Raw genomic sequence first — 15,840 nt, forward strand, 5'->3', positions numbered from 1 at the left:
GCCTTGAACAGCGGAGGGCTGTTCAGAGCTTGTCTAGAGCCTGCAGCCAGTACTCTGATCCAAAGACATTTACAGCGGGTAGAACATTTCTAAAGATCCAGATCCTTATTGCGTTGATGGAACAGTCTCACCTGCTGTTGTTCTCCTTCTTACAGTTTATCATCCCCAGTCTGAAGATCTAGATGTGGGCATGTCAAGATCCGGCAGTAATGTTTCATTTGTCAGCGGGGTAGGGAGGGAGCTGTTCGCTGTTGCCATGTACGTAATGCAGCAGGTCTTGGAAGTGATATGGGCATGCTAGGGGAGACTCAGGAGTTCCATCAGGGTTGCAGTGATTTGACTGCATTTCTTTAGGCCTCTGTTAAGACCTGTCATGGCTGGTATCAAGCCTTTTGAGGGTCCATGTACTATCTGGAGGCTACAGAGCAAGACTTTGCTTCAATCCAGACACACAAGTATGAGGGCTGGAATAGGTTTCCAAACAAACGCTCACTTTTTTTTCAAGTGGGAATGCGGGTACCATTCCGCCTAGGTCCTCTTGGTGACTTGTTCTTTGACAGAGAGGTTGGTGTCAATGATGAACCTGAGTGACTTGGCTGTGTCTGATAGTTTAGTGTTGAGGCCATTCCAATTCCTGTTCTTGTTCCAGTTTGGACTCATTTTTGTTCTCCTTATTGAGGAACTCAGTATTTGTCCGACTGAATTTCTTGTAGGTGCTCTGTCTACATCAGGGTCTGAATGAGGTGGGGCAATGCTTGAGTTTCTGAATGTGGAGAGCACAGAACACTTTCATATAGAGTTGTGGGTCACCGTTGTTGGTGAATTTTGATATGACTGATGAGTAAGTTTCCAAGGGGCTCCATGCAGCTGGAAGATGCCTAGTGGCAGGATGGAGTCATGGGGTACTCCTCGGGTGAGTCATGCTTTTGGGATCACGCGGTCCCTATCTCGATGCGCTGAAGTCAGTTAGATAAGTAGTAGGAGAGCCAGTGGAGGACATTACTGGCAAATCTCATTTGCTCTGTTAGGATGTTAATGAGGATAGGATGGAAGTGTGAAGTAGAATGAAACCTTCTCTGTGGTCAAGAGGTTGTTGATCACTGCTTGTTGGCTGGCAGGGTCAGTGCTCTGGTAGGATATATGGAGCATGAAAGATAGCGGCATAGGTTATTGGTGTTGATGTTCTCTTGAGGATGTGTACGCTGCTTTCTTGATCATCTTGCTGAGGAAGGGTAGATGAGGGCTGCTCCAGCAGTTGCTGCGGACATAGAGGTCTAGAGGGGATTTCTTCAGGAGTGGGAAATCTGGCTAACCTACAGGACTTCTAGCAACATGCCTTGGGTATGAGATAGCTGTTAATAGTGGTATTGGTATGCCTTGTTCAGACAGTAGCAGAAAAAAAAGTTTGTGTCTCGACCCCAACAAAATGAGACGGTTAACAATGATATAATAAAATGCCTCCGGTTCACGTTCAGGGCAACTTTATTGCGTTTCTGTTGCCTAATTCCACAGACGGTTGACAGAAACGGAAAACCACAGACTTCAACATCAAAAATGCACATCAGACCCAAAACAAGATTTGGTTGAATAGACCTGGAGCTAAAGCAACAGGCCTACATTTGGCATGTGAACTTCTATTTCGATGAAGGAAATTAAGCAATCCTGGATCCATAATTGATGCTGCCATCGTAAAGGCCTTTAAATGGACTGTTCAACATAGAATGACTGTAAACAATGTTCACTTAAGGCTTGGACTTCAATAATAAACTCCAGCTGAAATTAATTTGCTCCACTTAAAATAGGTGTAATAGCCAATCAAAATGTTTATTTCTGATACAAAGATCCATAAAACAGAGTACAGCAGTTAAAAGGCTAAAAAGAAAATAACGAAAAACAATAAATACACACAATCACATACAAGCCACAAAATCACAGTCAATAAAAAACATAAAACATGAGAAAAAGAAACTCCGATAATATCATAGCAGCATTCAACAAGGATACAGAGAGGAAAATGTGCTTTTAAAATATCATTGCTCAAATGATTTAACATTTCACATATGGATGAATCAAGTGGCATACAAAGATTTTGTCATCTTAACAACAGTTACCTTTCTGGTATCTGAACGTAAAGTGCATAGTGCGTGCGCATGATGATGGAAACCCATGAGTTTACAGACTGGCCGAATCCACAGTTTTCATGCTCTATCAAAAGCAGGACAGAAAAAGGAAAAATGATGTGGAGTCTCTTTCGCTAAGTTACGTGAAGGACACTTGTTAGAGTTAAAATATTGTACACCCCTTTTTATACAAAAACTGTTTAATGGCAGAACTCCATACCTCCATTTAAAAAAAAAGTTACAATGGGATGGGGCAAGGAAGCATATCAAGAAATGGTTCATAAGCTGGAATGAGACTAATGTCTAGGAAATAGTCTGTTGGACTTCCCGCTTTAACATGTTTAAAATCCTGAATCCTGCGTCCATAAATGCTCCTTTAGTCGTTCTTTAACCAGTTTTGCTATGTCTGGGGACTGGGGTCGCCCACAGAAATGGCAGGCCTATATCCTACAGCATGGCCTTGATATAAGCAAAGCAAACACAAGGAGATGATGGACGGAGCGCTGAAACTTTGATATAAGCAAAAGTGAGCCCGAAGAGCCACACAGGGCCAAGGCAAGGGACACCACTAGAGACACTCCCTCGAAACCTGCTTCAACCTCAATAGAGGCTCCAATACATGGGAGAGAGACAGCAAAAAGCTGCTCAATTCTGGCTGCGAAGACCCGGGCACATTGGCACGACATTCGGCGAGCCGTAGGCAACAAAGCACCCGACTTAGAGCTGGAAAACACAATCACTCCAGAACCCCAGGAAGAAATGGAAGAGGATTGGTTCAAGTTAGAGGAATAACAAGAAGAAGAACTCTCAGAAATGAGAGAGCCAACCGATGAATGGCAAGACATCTATCCAGACTAAGGGGCAGAATCCTATCCATTCAACCCATCACCGCCAGATGACATCACTGCATACAACGCAGTCATCAAGAGAGCTGCAGGTACTTATGGGGTTCAGTTAGAAGAGGAGCAGTCAGAGCATGCTTCTTCTTTGAAACACTACTGCCCGACCAGAAGAGTAACCAGTTCCTCACAATGCTACCCAATATGCTGGACCAGGGCAGAGATGCATTCAAAGGACCAGCTGCATCCAATCCATAACACCAAGGGTATAAAAGAAGTTTTGCTTTTCTTTGAAAGACACAACCTACATCCGGGGAACATGCCATCTGACTCCCTCATTGTGGCAACAGCATGTAAGAGAGCATATAGCCCTGTGTTTGGGGGGCTACCCTTTCTCATGAAAGCAAGAGAGTAGAAATGGAGGGTAAAAAGATTGAGAGGTCAGCAGCAACGCAGTGGATAGCCTACTAGAATACCCTGCTAGATAGGGGTGGGATGAGATGGAGGAGCTCATGGAACACCTGCCAGAGGAGTGGAAAAAGCGGCTGAATACGTTGCTACATGAAGCAAAGACAATGGCCAATACATGTCAGATGCAGCAGAAACTGTCAGTGGGCAGCTCTGCATAGCCACCTCCTTCAGCAGAAACACTTGGCTGAGAATCTCTGCATTCAAGCAGGAGGTCCAGTCAGCTATAATGAACGTGCTTTTCACTGGGAAAAGTCTATTTGGAGAGGCAGTGGCAAGGCGCTACTGAGCATTAAAAAAGACAATGTAACACCCAAGGCCATGGGAGCCCTTCGGTATAAGGGAATATTCTGAGGACGCATGATCCAGAGGAAAAGAACAGTCTTAGGAGTTGTACAGCCACACACCACTCACGCAACCTTAAGTCACCAACGGAGTAAGGCCACCACTCCACCATAATGGCAGTACAGTGCAGGCGCCAGACAGCCCTTTGCAGCTGCAGAAGTAGAAGAGGGGGAACCCTTGAAAGGGGGTAACCATGCAAGCAAGTGACTCTTCCTGAACACCCTCTAACATAAGTCGCCAGTAGAAGAAAGAGTCAGAGGATTCCTGAAGGAATAGCAACAGTTCTATGACAAGTGAATACTAAATATTAATAGATATGGCTAATGCATCGAGTTAACCAAGTTACTCCCAACAATACCACTATAAAGGAAGAGAATAAAGGAAGACAGCCGGAGACTACAATAGGAAGTGGAAGACTTATTAAGCAAGCAAACTATAGAAATAGTACCCCCAGAACAAACACTCAAAAGGATATACTCAAACTACTTCCTAGAACCGAAACCAGACAAGTACATTACGAATAATACTGAACCTAAGACCACTAAACAAGTTCATTAAAACACCAAAGTGCAAAATGCAAGTGCTGCAAAAAGTCATCCTTCTGATAGGAAAAGGAAGACTCTATGTCAATCATAGATCTCAAGGACACCTACCTACAACTACCAGTTAAAAGATAGCACAAACAAATCCTCAGGATGTAGTGAACAAGACACACCACCAATTCAAGGTCCTACCATTCAGAATACAGTCAGCTCCACAAGTTTTCACAAAATGCTTAGCTTTAGTCTCAACACATCTCAAACTAAAGTAAATACACATCTGTATATACTTGGACGACTGGCTAGTGAAAGCAAAGAAGAGTACCCAGTGCTGGAAGAATATCAACGAGTTCATACAGGCCCTACACACACTAGGTTTCTCCATCAATTATGAAAAATCATCACAGATCCCAGACATGAAGAAAACCTTCTTGGGAGCTATCCTGAACTCAAAGACCACAATTATATGTCAGTTGACAAAAGAGTCAAAGCAGTTGTGGAGCACAGTCTCCTCTAGTGCAAGTGAAAACATCTGACGATGAGGACAGTGGAGAAAATGATGGGCATGATGACCCCCTGCATTCCCCTAGTACCACACGCAAGGCTTCATATCGGAGAGGATGTAGCCTTACGGCTAGAGTGGTTGACCACAAAGCTGGGTAACCAGATTCGAATCTCCTCAGGGATGCTCAGCATCCTGTAATTCTGGGCAAATCACGTAATCTCCCCGTGCCTAACAAAATGATGAATGTGTCCATATGTAACAAAACTGGTGCTCATGTAATGTGCTCTGATACCTGATATCTTTGGGTCAAGTGCGTGCTATATAAAACTCTAAATAAGAAAAAAATATAGATATATATATATTTTTTCAATTAAAAAAACACAGGTTTCAAGGACGTTATATTTAGTCTGACATTTCACTCAGAGAAACGCGGAGAAATTCAGCCGTTATAATTAGCTGAGCTAACTGTGACTCACGCCCCCGCAATGCACTGCTGATGACGTCACATCATACATCACTCCATACATGGACAGTGACATCACTGATTACATCACTGATGACATCTCAAATGACATCACTGATGAAATCATCCACTTAATCTCTGATGCACCTACTCACACCCTAATACAACCTTTCATACACCCACTCTAAAATACAGACTACCATTCTCGAAACCATAGACACACCAATACCAGTTAGTACTTACCCACTCACTGATTCCTAGGTCTACACACACATCCACTCACTCACCCATACAGTCACTAATACATGCAGTCACTCATCAATACAGCCACTATTATATGCACTCATACACCCATACAGACACTCACACACTGTAAATCACCCATAGAGTTGTTCACACACCTAATCAGTCATCCAAAGAGTCAATCACAATGCCATATACTCGCCTATACAGTTATACATACACCACCTCACTTATTCATACAGATACTAACACATACTTACTCTCTTCTACAATCACTGACACAAGCACATACAGTCATTTATATACTCCAACACTCGCAAGTACTGCCACTCACATATGCAGTAACTCACACATACACCACTGAGACATCCATTCACTCACCAACACATCCATATGCACACTCACTCACTTATACAGCCCCTCGCAGATGCACTCATGAACCCATACAACCAGTTAATCACCCACTCACACATCCATGCAAGTAGTCACACAACACACAGACACTCAGGCACCCATGGAGGTAATCAGACAACCAATCAATAACTCATATAGCCACTCATGTACCTATTCACCAACACATGCAGCCACTTACACACCAACTGACAGTCTGATACAAACATTCACACAGATTAGTCACTCACCCATACATTCACCCAGACACATATAATCACTTATAAAGTCAGTCACACACTGACTGAATCATCATATATATATCACATTCTTAAACCTTTTAGAAACATTCACAGTCACTGGATGATTTTATCAGTGATGTCATAAATGATATCTTTTGAGATGTCATCAGTGATGTAATTTGAGATGTCATCATTAATGTCATCAGTGATGTCACTGACCATATAACCACTCTATCCCCAGGGTCACCTGGGGAAGGGAAAAAGAGGCAAGGGGCACCAGGAGCAGGCCAGTCTCCAACACACAATTTTCAACACAAAATGGGGCCGCTCCCAGAGAAGTGACCTCTGTGAGGTTTAAGTTGTGAGTGTGGGCATCTCACAATATGTGTCGACTGGTCTCACACACCACTTGGTGTCATGCTTCATCATTGACCAATCTTCGCCTTACAGAAAGTCAGTTCGAATAGAGGGGTCTTCCCTTCCGATGCCCTCCTCCCATGGAGAATTTAGGTGTCTATTTCAGGACCTCGCAATGAATCCTTTACCTCGCGGAGTGTGACACAGGTCACCCCACCTAGTGGCATCTTATCACCGTATGGCTGGTAAGAACGGAGCCCATTTTTAATTTTAGGTCCTGATGAATGCCACAGACCCAACCGGACCACACGGCAGAAACATGTATACATGTTACAAAACTGTAATACCTAAAGCATTTCCTTTAGAAATTATAGAAATGAGAGGGTCTTATTTGCATCGAAATGATGGTTACTGCTCTAAAAATCTAAAATAAGGACATATTTTCTGAGTTATTAAATAGTGACAAAGCACTTTTAAATTAACCGTTATCTTTATGTTTTTTATCCAGTTGACCACGTGATTAAATGTTGCATTTAGGGGAGAGGATCTGGTGTTACTTCCAAAGCTACAGACTTTGCACCTGGGGAGCCAGGTTGGAGTTTCTGCTTCAGCTCGACATTCTGTGATTCTGGTCAAATCACTTAATCTCCCCATGCCTACAACCAAAATGAATTTGTCCTTGTGTGATGTAACCAATGCTCCTATAAAGCACTCTAATACCTGAAAAGTCTGCACTATATAAACTGCAAAAACCAAAAAAGTAAATGGTGTTTTCCACACTTTTGTCATTGGGCTTTACATGGGCTACAACTGGGTGATATTTGTGCTACATTTGGGCTCCTTATTTTCTGGTGGCCATCTTGGGAGACTTCAATTCAATAAACTTTATTTGATCTGATTTAGAAACATAGATCATAAAAGTGTACATAAAAACAGTAAATCTTCTTACTTAATACAATACAATGAGAATTAATTAAAACCAGTAGGTAAAAATGGGTGTTACAAAGCCCAGCTTTAGTTTAACAGAATAGTAGAGTTCAATGTTTTGCAAGGTCAGTCTTAAGTACTTAGTGCAAAATACGCTATAAGGGATCCAAGTAAGAGCAACGCTCCAATACCTGACCAGTCTGCACTATTTAAAACTGCAACAAAAGAAGTGTTTTGCACACTTCTGTCATTGGGCATTATGTGGGCTACACCTGGGTGATATTTGTGCTACATGTGGGGTCTTTTTTCTCTGGTGGGCATCTTGGGAGACTTATTTGTTATGAAATTTTCTAATTTCCTCATTTACTGCAGTCTCTTCAGTATGAAATGCTTTCAGTTTTTTACTTTGATTTAATCAAGAAGACATTCAGATGTGTCACACATTTGCCATAAATTCAGAATGTTAGCACTCTAGTTGCTCATTAGATCACTGTAGTAAAGCTACTTCGAAGTCTGCTGCTGGCATTGAAAGCACATGCTTCAGTCTGCATGCCAGAATTTTTTCATGAAATAGAAGAGGATTTTATATAATTTCAAGATTAAAATGAACCCCATAATTTTGTGTTACCAATTTATTCCAATCAAGATGGCTTCAGGGGTGCCATACTTTTGTCATAAGTAAGACTGTTAGCACTCTATTTGTTCTTTAGAACACTCTGGGAAGCTGCAGTAGAACACAAAGGAATCCACTGACAGTCTCTGTCCTTGTTGGATGTACATGTTTTACTGAGAATGACAGACTTCATTCTCACATGACTGAGGAAGATAATGTGAATTTACTGAAAATATGCTCTCATTTTAGTATGAGAAAATAGTTTTCTCTCAAACATGATTCATGATATCTCAGCAGAAGGGTTTTTCACAGGGTAAAATCACCTTAGAACACACCACAATTCCTAAAAATTAGTATGGTACCATCAACAAATGATTTATAATGTAACTTAAGTTTGTTATCACCCTTTATACGTTCTTCTTTTGGTGACCGTCAAAACCTTCCATTCACTACAATGCATTTTAATGGGGTGATGTTATGTATATTGGCCCCAAAATGGCTGCCAACACTTCTTGGATGAAGTGCTGACAGCCAATCAGATCTCACGATGAGATGTGTGGATAGGCTCGGTCCACATATATACATTTCTTTTTCCTTTAATATTTAAAAAACTACTGAACGGATTTACACCATTTAAAGCAAAGAGTGCACTCTGGACCAAGAGCAACCTTTCTGCCAAATTTGGTGTATTCTGTTCAGCAGTTCAGGCTGTAGCCACAACAAATGTTTCCTATGGAAATTAACATAGAGAAAACACGTTATGAGACCCCCTTTTTTCTTATCCCCCGCTTGACGAATCACCCCGAACATTCACGACAGGAGCTGACCGGAGCGCCCCATTAGTATTGAAAATTTCGCGAAGATTCGTCAAACGGCACCAAAGATATTGGCAAAAAAAACCCCGCTTTTTGAATAGAAACAAGGTCCTGATTATAACGACTGCCAGTAGTTATATATATAACCAATACAGGAATGGATCCAACATCAATGGCAACAGGCAACCGGGAGTTGGGAAGATATAGTGGTTGTCACAGACAAGGTTCAGAGACAGATACAATGGTGGAACCTACAGAATCTCACTGTGGGTAAACCATTCAAACCGCCAACTCCCACAGTGACCATCACAACGGATGCATCACACAAAGGATAGCTCACATGGACAAGCTAAATGTCAGAGTCCTCTGGAAAGGAGGCAGTGCAACACATAAATGTGCTGGAGTTGAAGACCGCTTCCTAGCAATGAAGGCCTTCTAGAAACATCTAACAGGGAGAACAATTCTAGTTCAAACGACAACACAATGACAATGTGTACCTGAACTAACAAAAAGGAGCAAGGTCCTACCCACTATTGACAGTGGCCCAGGAGATTTGGAAATGGGTGATCACGAATAGAATATTGCTAAGAGCAATACACCTACCTGGATAATCAATTACAAAAGGAGACAGGCTAAGCAGAAAAGCAAGCACCACTCACATGTGGGAGCTAAAACCATAAGTGCTAAAGCAGATCTTCTAAATATGGAGGACAACACAAATAGACCTATTCGCAACACACAAAAACGCAAAATGGTAAAGCTTATCATTCAGTTTCTATCATCCAGAGTCACTGGGGAATGCCATGTCGCCTGTTGAATGATGGTCAGGGAGATTTGTTTGCACCTTTTTTTACCAATTCCAATCATACTGAACCAAATCCAGAAGTGCAGGCAGGAGCATTCCAGCTTAATCATGATAGTCTGATTGTGTGCTCAAAATACATGGTTCTCAGACCTCGTGAAGATAACCCAAGGACAGTAAATCACACCCCAGCACACCAAGACATGCTAGCATTGCAGGTAGGGCAAATGTGGTACCTGGAGCCAATCACACTCAGTTTGGCCGAATGGCCCCTGAGGATAAAGAGTCTGATCACCTCAATTTTCGAAGGAGAGCAAAGAATCAAGGTGACCAACAACAAGGAAATGCTACAGCAACAAGAGGTAGAGATGTGTACACTGGTGCAACAAAGCAAGGAAACACAGAGACAGGGCACAGGACGCACTGTCATTAAATTCATGACACATCTGAAAGACAAGTACCTCTCCTATCCCTCTATCAATGTTCTCTTAGCAGCCACTGTAGCACAATGGGCATACTAGGGAGAGGTTGTTTTCACTACACCAGCGGTAAAATGCTTCCGTGTGGAAAAAAAGACGGTATCACCTTCAAGGAGTGCACCACTAACCACAGGCAATCTTAGAGTTTACTAGAGCAGAGCCTCAGCTTGCCCTGCTTTCGGGATCCTTTGACCTGGTGTCCCAGTGCCTGGCTTGTGGGACAATTGGTGAGTTTTCAAATAGATTCCTATTGCTTAAAGTGGGAGGAATGAAATGGGGGGATGGGACGTAAAAGAGAGGAAGATTCCTAAAAACGTTATAGCCAGAAACATAGTGCACATGTAGCCATGGACAACTGATTGCCTGTCTAGAAGCTTCATCTTGGATTATGATCCACAATCATTTATGGGGGAAGGACATTTCATTTCACTGATCATCATGCCCATTCCTAGAATTACTTTTTATAAAAAGGCTTGAAGTATGTACAGTTAAATAAGTGATTCATAATAATGTTATAATATATCATTTCTTTAAATTGTTCTTCATTAGTAATTCATGATAGACCTTTTGGTCAGTGCCTAGTTGATCATTCGGTTTGCAAAGTCAATAGAATCAAATCTACCCCAAATACTTTGATGGCACTTGGTTAGGTTACAGTCATTCTTTTGTTTCTGGAATTAATAAATGTCCAAAATGTCTTGGATTCATAGTTGAGGTCAGAATTGAAGAGTCTTTGCAATGTTGGGTGATTAATATCTGTGTAATTAAAATCAAGAGAACTGCACAGTTCCATAACAGCAGTAGCAACAGCATTAAAAACAATCCCTCAAATCGATTTAGGTAAGCGCCCCGCAGAATAACATCTAGCAGACAAATGTACTTATGATAATGTGCATGGTGCAAACAATACATAATCTGCAATTGGCAAGATATACCTAATAGTTACTACCAGGAACCCAAGTAAATTTCCTGAAATTGCTTAATATTTTCCCACAATTTTTCACAGCCTGACAGAGGCTAAGATAAACCTACAGACTGCATGCATTACCACTTCAGTTTGAAGAAGCTGGAGATGTAGTAAGGCTGGCCTACATCATCTAAATGGAAATTCTAAGCAAGGGGACGAAGATTATTTACCTTGGGGTCTTATAGAAGTCACAAAAAAAGAAAAATCTGATTGCTGTTTTTGCGTCACTAGGGGAAACTATCACGTCTTTATCATAGTGGGAATAGGATGGAAAAGCAACCAATAGGTGCACCACATTCAGACAAAATCTTACTAGGTAGTACCTTTGTGTAAGGGAATAATAAGCAGGTAAGGTTCTATGCTGATAGTTGTCCACTGTTTTTTCCCCTTTCTCACACCGAGATGTTTTCGACATATGCCTCAAATTTATTTCGTCCCTTAGATTGTCATGTGTTGTTATGACCAGAAAATAAATGATCAAAAGTCTTCATATTGTTGTCTCCTCTATTTTTCTAGCTTAAGTGGTCTAAGTTTGGGATATGCCTCTCCTGATCCTGGGGCCTCAAATGACTATGACCACCCGGCTTCTTCTTCCAATGAAACAGGTAAGAAAAATAATATTTAAGTCTAATCAATTCCCCTCCCTTTGGTATACATTCAAGTGTAAGTAAGATATTTCTTTGCTAATTCTCTATAGCAAATGCTATTTCTAGATATTATTTTATTAAATGCTATCCTCTTCTCATGGCCTCCATATTGTACTGCAGTGACATGCCTTTTGCTGAAATTTTGGTGGTGATAGAATTTCTAAATCTAAAGCAGATGGTGATCTTAGCTCATGGCTTAGCATTATGGAACTCCCTATAAGGACACTAGTGGCACTTGTACAGTTTTCTTGCTTTTAGGAAAGCACTTGAGACACACTTGCAGTAAACAACAGGGAATAACTAGGACCATCGCCAAGAGTCCCTGGAGCCGTGTGTGGTATATAAATGTGATGATTATGATGTGGTTATGTCAAGTTGGAGTGACCGACCTGGTTCATGTCCACACCAGATATCATGTTTTTCATATGGTTAAGTGATGCTCAATGGGTCTTCCCATGTTGTGGCGTGCATCTGAAACATTGAACTGAGTAGCTGTAAGCATGAAGAATTGTTCTTACCAGCCGTGTTGTTATTTCTGATGTATTACCCTGACCAGTGAAAGAGCTTTTACTTATATTGATCATTTAACATCAATGCTTGTGACTCATTCGAATAGCTCAGACATATGCAAATTAGGTCAATAAATTAAAAAAATAAGTATCTATCTGTAAAAGGGTTGCTTTTATAAAAAGCAAATGTATTTTTTACTGTGCATGTGATGTATTCAATAAAACAAACTGTTAGGAAAGGAAGTGATCTGTACATCCTATGACTATTTAGTGTCAGCATAAGCTATTCCTGGAGGATGCCAGCTATGCAGTTGTGCCTTTCATGTGTTCTAAATTTCTATCAGAATGCAAAATGACTGCTCAGAAAAATCGTTTTTTTGATTTTGCTCCAAGCAGTTAGTTGATACCAAGTCACAGGTAGCATTAGAAAAGTAAGCAGTTAAGGTCTTTCGGATCTCTCTCTTAAATGTGCCAATGCCTCTGATGTTCCAAATTGGCTAAAGTATTCTGTTTCTTTAGGTCAGGTATTGTGTTTACTATTGGCTTAAAGTAGGTTTTTCATCATTTGGCATTACATGTCCAGTCCATAATCCTGAAATGGATATGTTTTTTATTCCAAACGATTGTGATGAGATTCTAGTGAATGTGGAACCCTATTTCCTGAAAACTGGGGTTTATCACAGACAACAAGTGTACTAGGGGATTGTCACCTAATGAACAACGAGAGGGTGTATAACGTCTCTCTAATTTTTCAATGTGCTTGTAGTTCAATGATTAGACTTAACGTGTGTGATACATGGAACGGTCTGGTTTAAATCTTATAATTATTTCGGTACAAAACCAAGGGTAAGCCCATTGTCTGAAGGCTGAGTTTATGGAATCCACCTCAAGAGTGATGAATTACTTTGTTGTCTGTTGTTTGTTGGGTAACAGCGTTATCTTCCAACATACAAGCTTGTGTTGTTTCTGGAACTACAATGGTCATCTCAGGAGCTTGTTTGCATTGGATACACTGCAGAAAACCAATGATGATATCCAAGTCTATTATTAATGTAATATGTCTTAAGATTGGGCTTTTGTTAGGGTTCAATATGTGTCTTGAGTCCAACTAGACAAGTCTACCAATAGTCAAATGTATTTAAAGGACATATCTTTATGTATTCATCTTGTGTGATCAATCTGCAGACACACATTGTTTTTAGTTTTAACTGGTTTTGTAGCAAAATGCTGTCAATTTGAGCCCTATTGGTATTTTGAATCATAGTAACAGGCATACTGCTGCTGTGCTGATCCTTCATGACAACTACAGTTAAGCGCTGTGCGATGCTTCCTTAGAAGAATAAACTCCAGACATTTGTGTTTGCTTGGCTTATGTTTAGCTCCAGTACCAACTCCCTCTCCAAAGCCAATTTTGGAGTGTATTGCACTTAAAGATTCCCTGCGCCCAAGGCGTTACAGATCATAATCTTCTCTTTCAGGTGTTCAGCAAAGGACTTCTAGTCCAGTCATTTTCACTATGGTCATTGTGATGTAGTCAGTGAATTGCATAGTTTCAATCACTGTAGCCACTGACCCTTGCAGAGCCTGACTGTTACCTAGCCTTGAAGATTATTTGAAGCAAATTTATTTATTCATGTTCTTTGTAGAATACATGTCACAAGCTCTAGGCATGGTAATACCTTTGCATTAATATATAATTCATAGCGACCTACAAAATGACTAACTGTTGCATGCATGGGGATCTTTTTAGGGGATTCGGTCCTTGCTTGAAATATAGGTGGCTTAGGTGGGGTCCCAGTTAGAGACTGTTCAAACTTTTGTATGCTCACACTGAAAGCCATCTGTTTACTGGTTCATCTATAGCATGTAATTTTGTGCGATGTGTAGTAGCATGGTTACCTTTTACACCTATGCAACTATTGAACCGCAGGCTTGGCAATTTCACTAGAAAAGTACCTGGACATAATAGATGCTGGAGGGGATGCGGGCTCCTTGGGGATTTCCAGCACACATGGTGGGACTGCCCAACGATCCAGCCTTTTTGGGAGGAAATTCTGGCGCATATAAAGGATGTGTTGGGCTACCCCATCCCTTTACTTTATTTTTCTACGTTTTATTTCCCTATTGGGAATTATTTGTTTATGATTTGTTTCCGCATCTAGCACCTTCCAGCGGGAAGGCTTAGGCAAAATGGCCATCACAGGATAAAGATACCGGTCATACTGTTCAGTGCACGTCTTGGTGCCCTTTGCTCTTGCTCTACGCTCCAATTCCACTAGAAGCTGTACCTTACAATTGAGCTCCCCTTGTGCTGGGAGCGGGATATATGTTGGGCAACGCACTTTCTTTAGTAATTGTATTTACTGTTGGGTCATTCTGTCCCCCTGCGAGGGGTACTGTGGTACTATCTTTGATTGTATGTTCGAGAAACTTCAATAAAAATACCTTTGAAAAAAAAAGCTTTTTAAACTACTTGCATTCTCTCTGAGGGAACCTATGGAATCTCTCAGTACATGGGTCATGGGAGTGTCTTTGGTTTAAGTTTCCAGATTGTGGTTTTCGGAGTTGTTCCAAAAGGTATTTAGGTACTTTACAATGGAGGCATCAGGACTAATCAATCTTGGCACTGATTACTGTAACTGCAATAAAAATCTTGACACAGGTCTAAGAAAGATTTATTTTTTGGTGTACCGTAGCTAAGAGAACGCCCCTTTGAAGCCTGATTTAATTTGGGTGGGCATGCTGATGTTTGAGTATAAAAAAGGGGGTGGTGATGGACGGAGCATCAGAACCAATCAAACAATCGCACCCAGTCAACAGATCTGGGTTTGATCCATCACCGTTCTTTAGCCCACTCTGCCACCCCAGTTCGGACATGGCCATATGCAAATCAGTCTGACGCTGTGCCTCATGGGAACAGTCCAGCCCGAACTGCCATGCCTTCCCTGGACCGGAAACAAGCTTCCTAGGACCGGTTTCTGGCATTTCAGCCGTCTTCAGCCAAGCTTGCTTGAATCCAGTGGCAAAGTGAGCAAGGGACTCACGTCTGAGCATACCCTGCCAACTTATGGCGAACAAAGCGGTACAAAAGGGGGTGGTGATGGACGGAGCATCAGAACCAATCAAACACTCACACCCAGTCAACAGATCTGGGTTTGATCCATCACCGTTCTTTAGCCCACTCTGCCACCCCAGTTCAGACATGGCCATATGCAAATCAGTCTGACGCTGTGCCTCATGGGAACAGTCCAGCCCGAACTGCCAAGCCATGCCTTCCCTGGACCGCAAACAAGCTTCCTAGGACCGGTTTCTGGCATTTCAGCCGTCTTCAGCCAGGCCTGCTTGAATCCAGTGGCAAAGTGAGCAAGGGACTCACGTCTGAGCATACCCTGCCAACCTATGGCGAACAAAGCGGTACAAAAGGGGGTGGTGATGGACGGAGCATCAGAACCAATCAAACACTCACACCCAGTCAACAGATCTGGGTTTGATTCATCACCGTTCTTTAGCCCACTCTGCCACCCCAGTTCAGACATGGCCATATGCAAATCAGTCTGACGCTGTGCCTCA

At 41.7% G+C, this 15,840-nt stretch overlaps 1 protein-coding gene across 1 annotated transcript in view; it reads left to right on the forward strand.

Moving 5' to 3' along the window:
- The first annotated feature begins 9,895 nt into the window (after window positions 1-9,895).
- Window positions 9,896-15,840, forward strand: part of LOC146772832 (rho guanine nucleotide exchange factor 11-like) — a 322,904-nt gene continuing 316,959 nt past the window's right edge. Inside the window, exons 1-2 of the mRNA XM_085637035.1 lie at window positions 9,896-10,030; window positions 11,557-11,719. Of these exons, the coding sequence (XP_085493161.1) occupies window positions 9,896-10,030; window positions 11,557-11,719 (298 nt within the window). The remainder of the gene's footprint in view (window positions 10,031-11,556; window positions 11,720-15,840) is intronic.

This window comes from Triturus cristatus, chromosome 12, assembly GCF_964204655.1.
Source record: "Triturus cristatus chromosome 12, aTriCri1.1, whole genome shotgun sequence".
Taxonomy (NCBI): domain Eukaryota; kingdom Metazoa; phylum Chordata; class Amphibia; order Caudata; family Salamandridae; genus Triturus; species Triturus cristatus.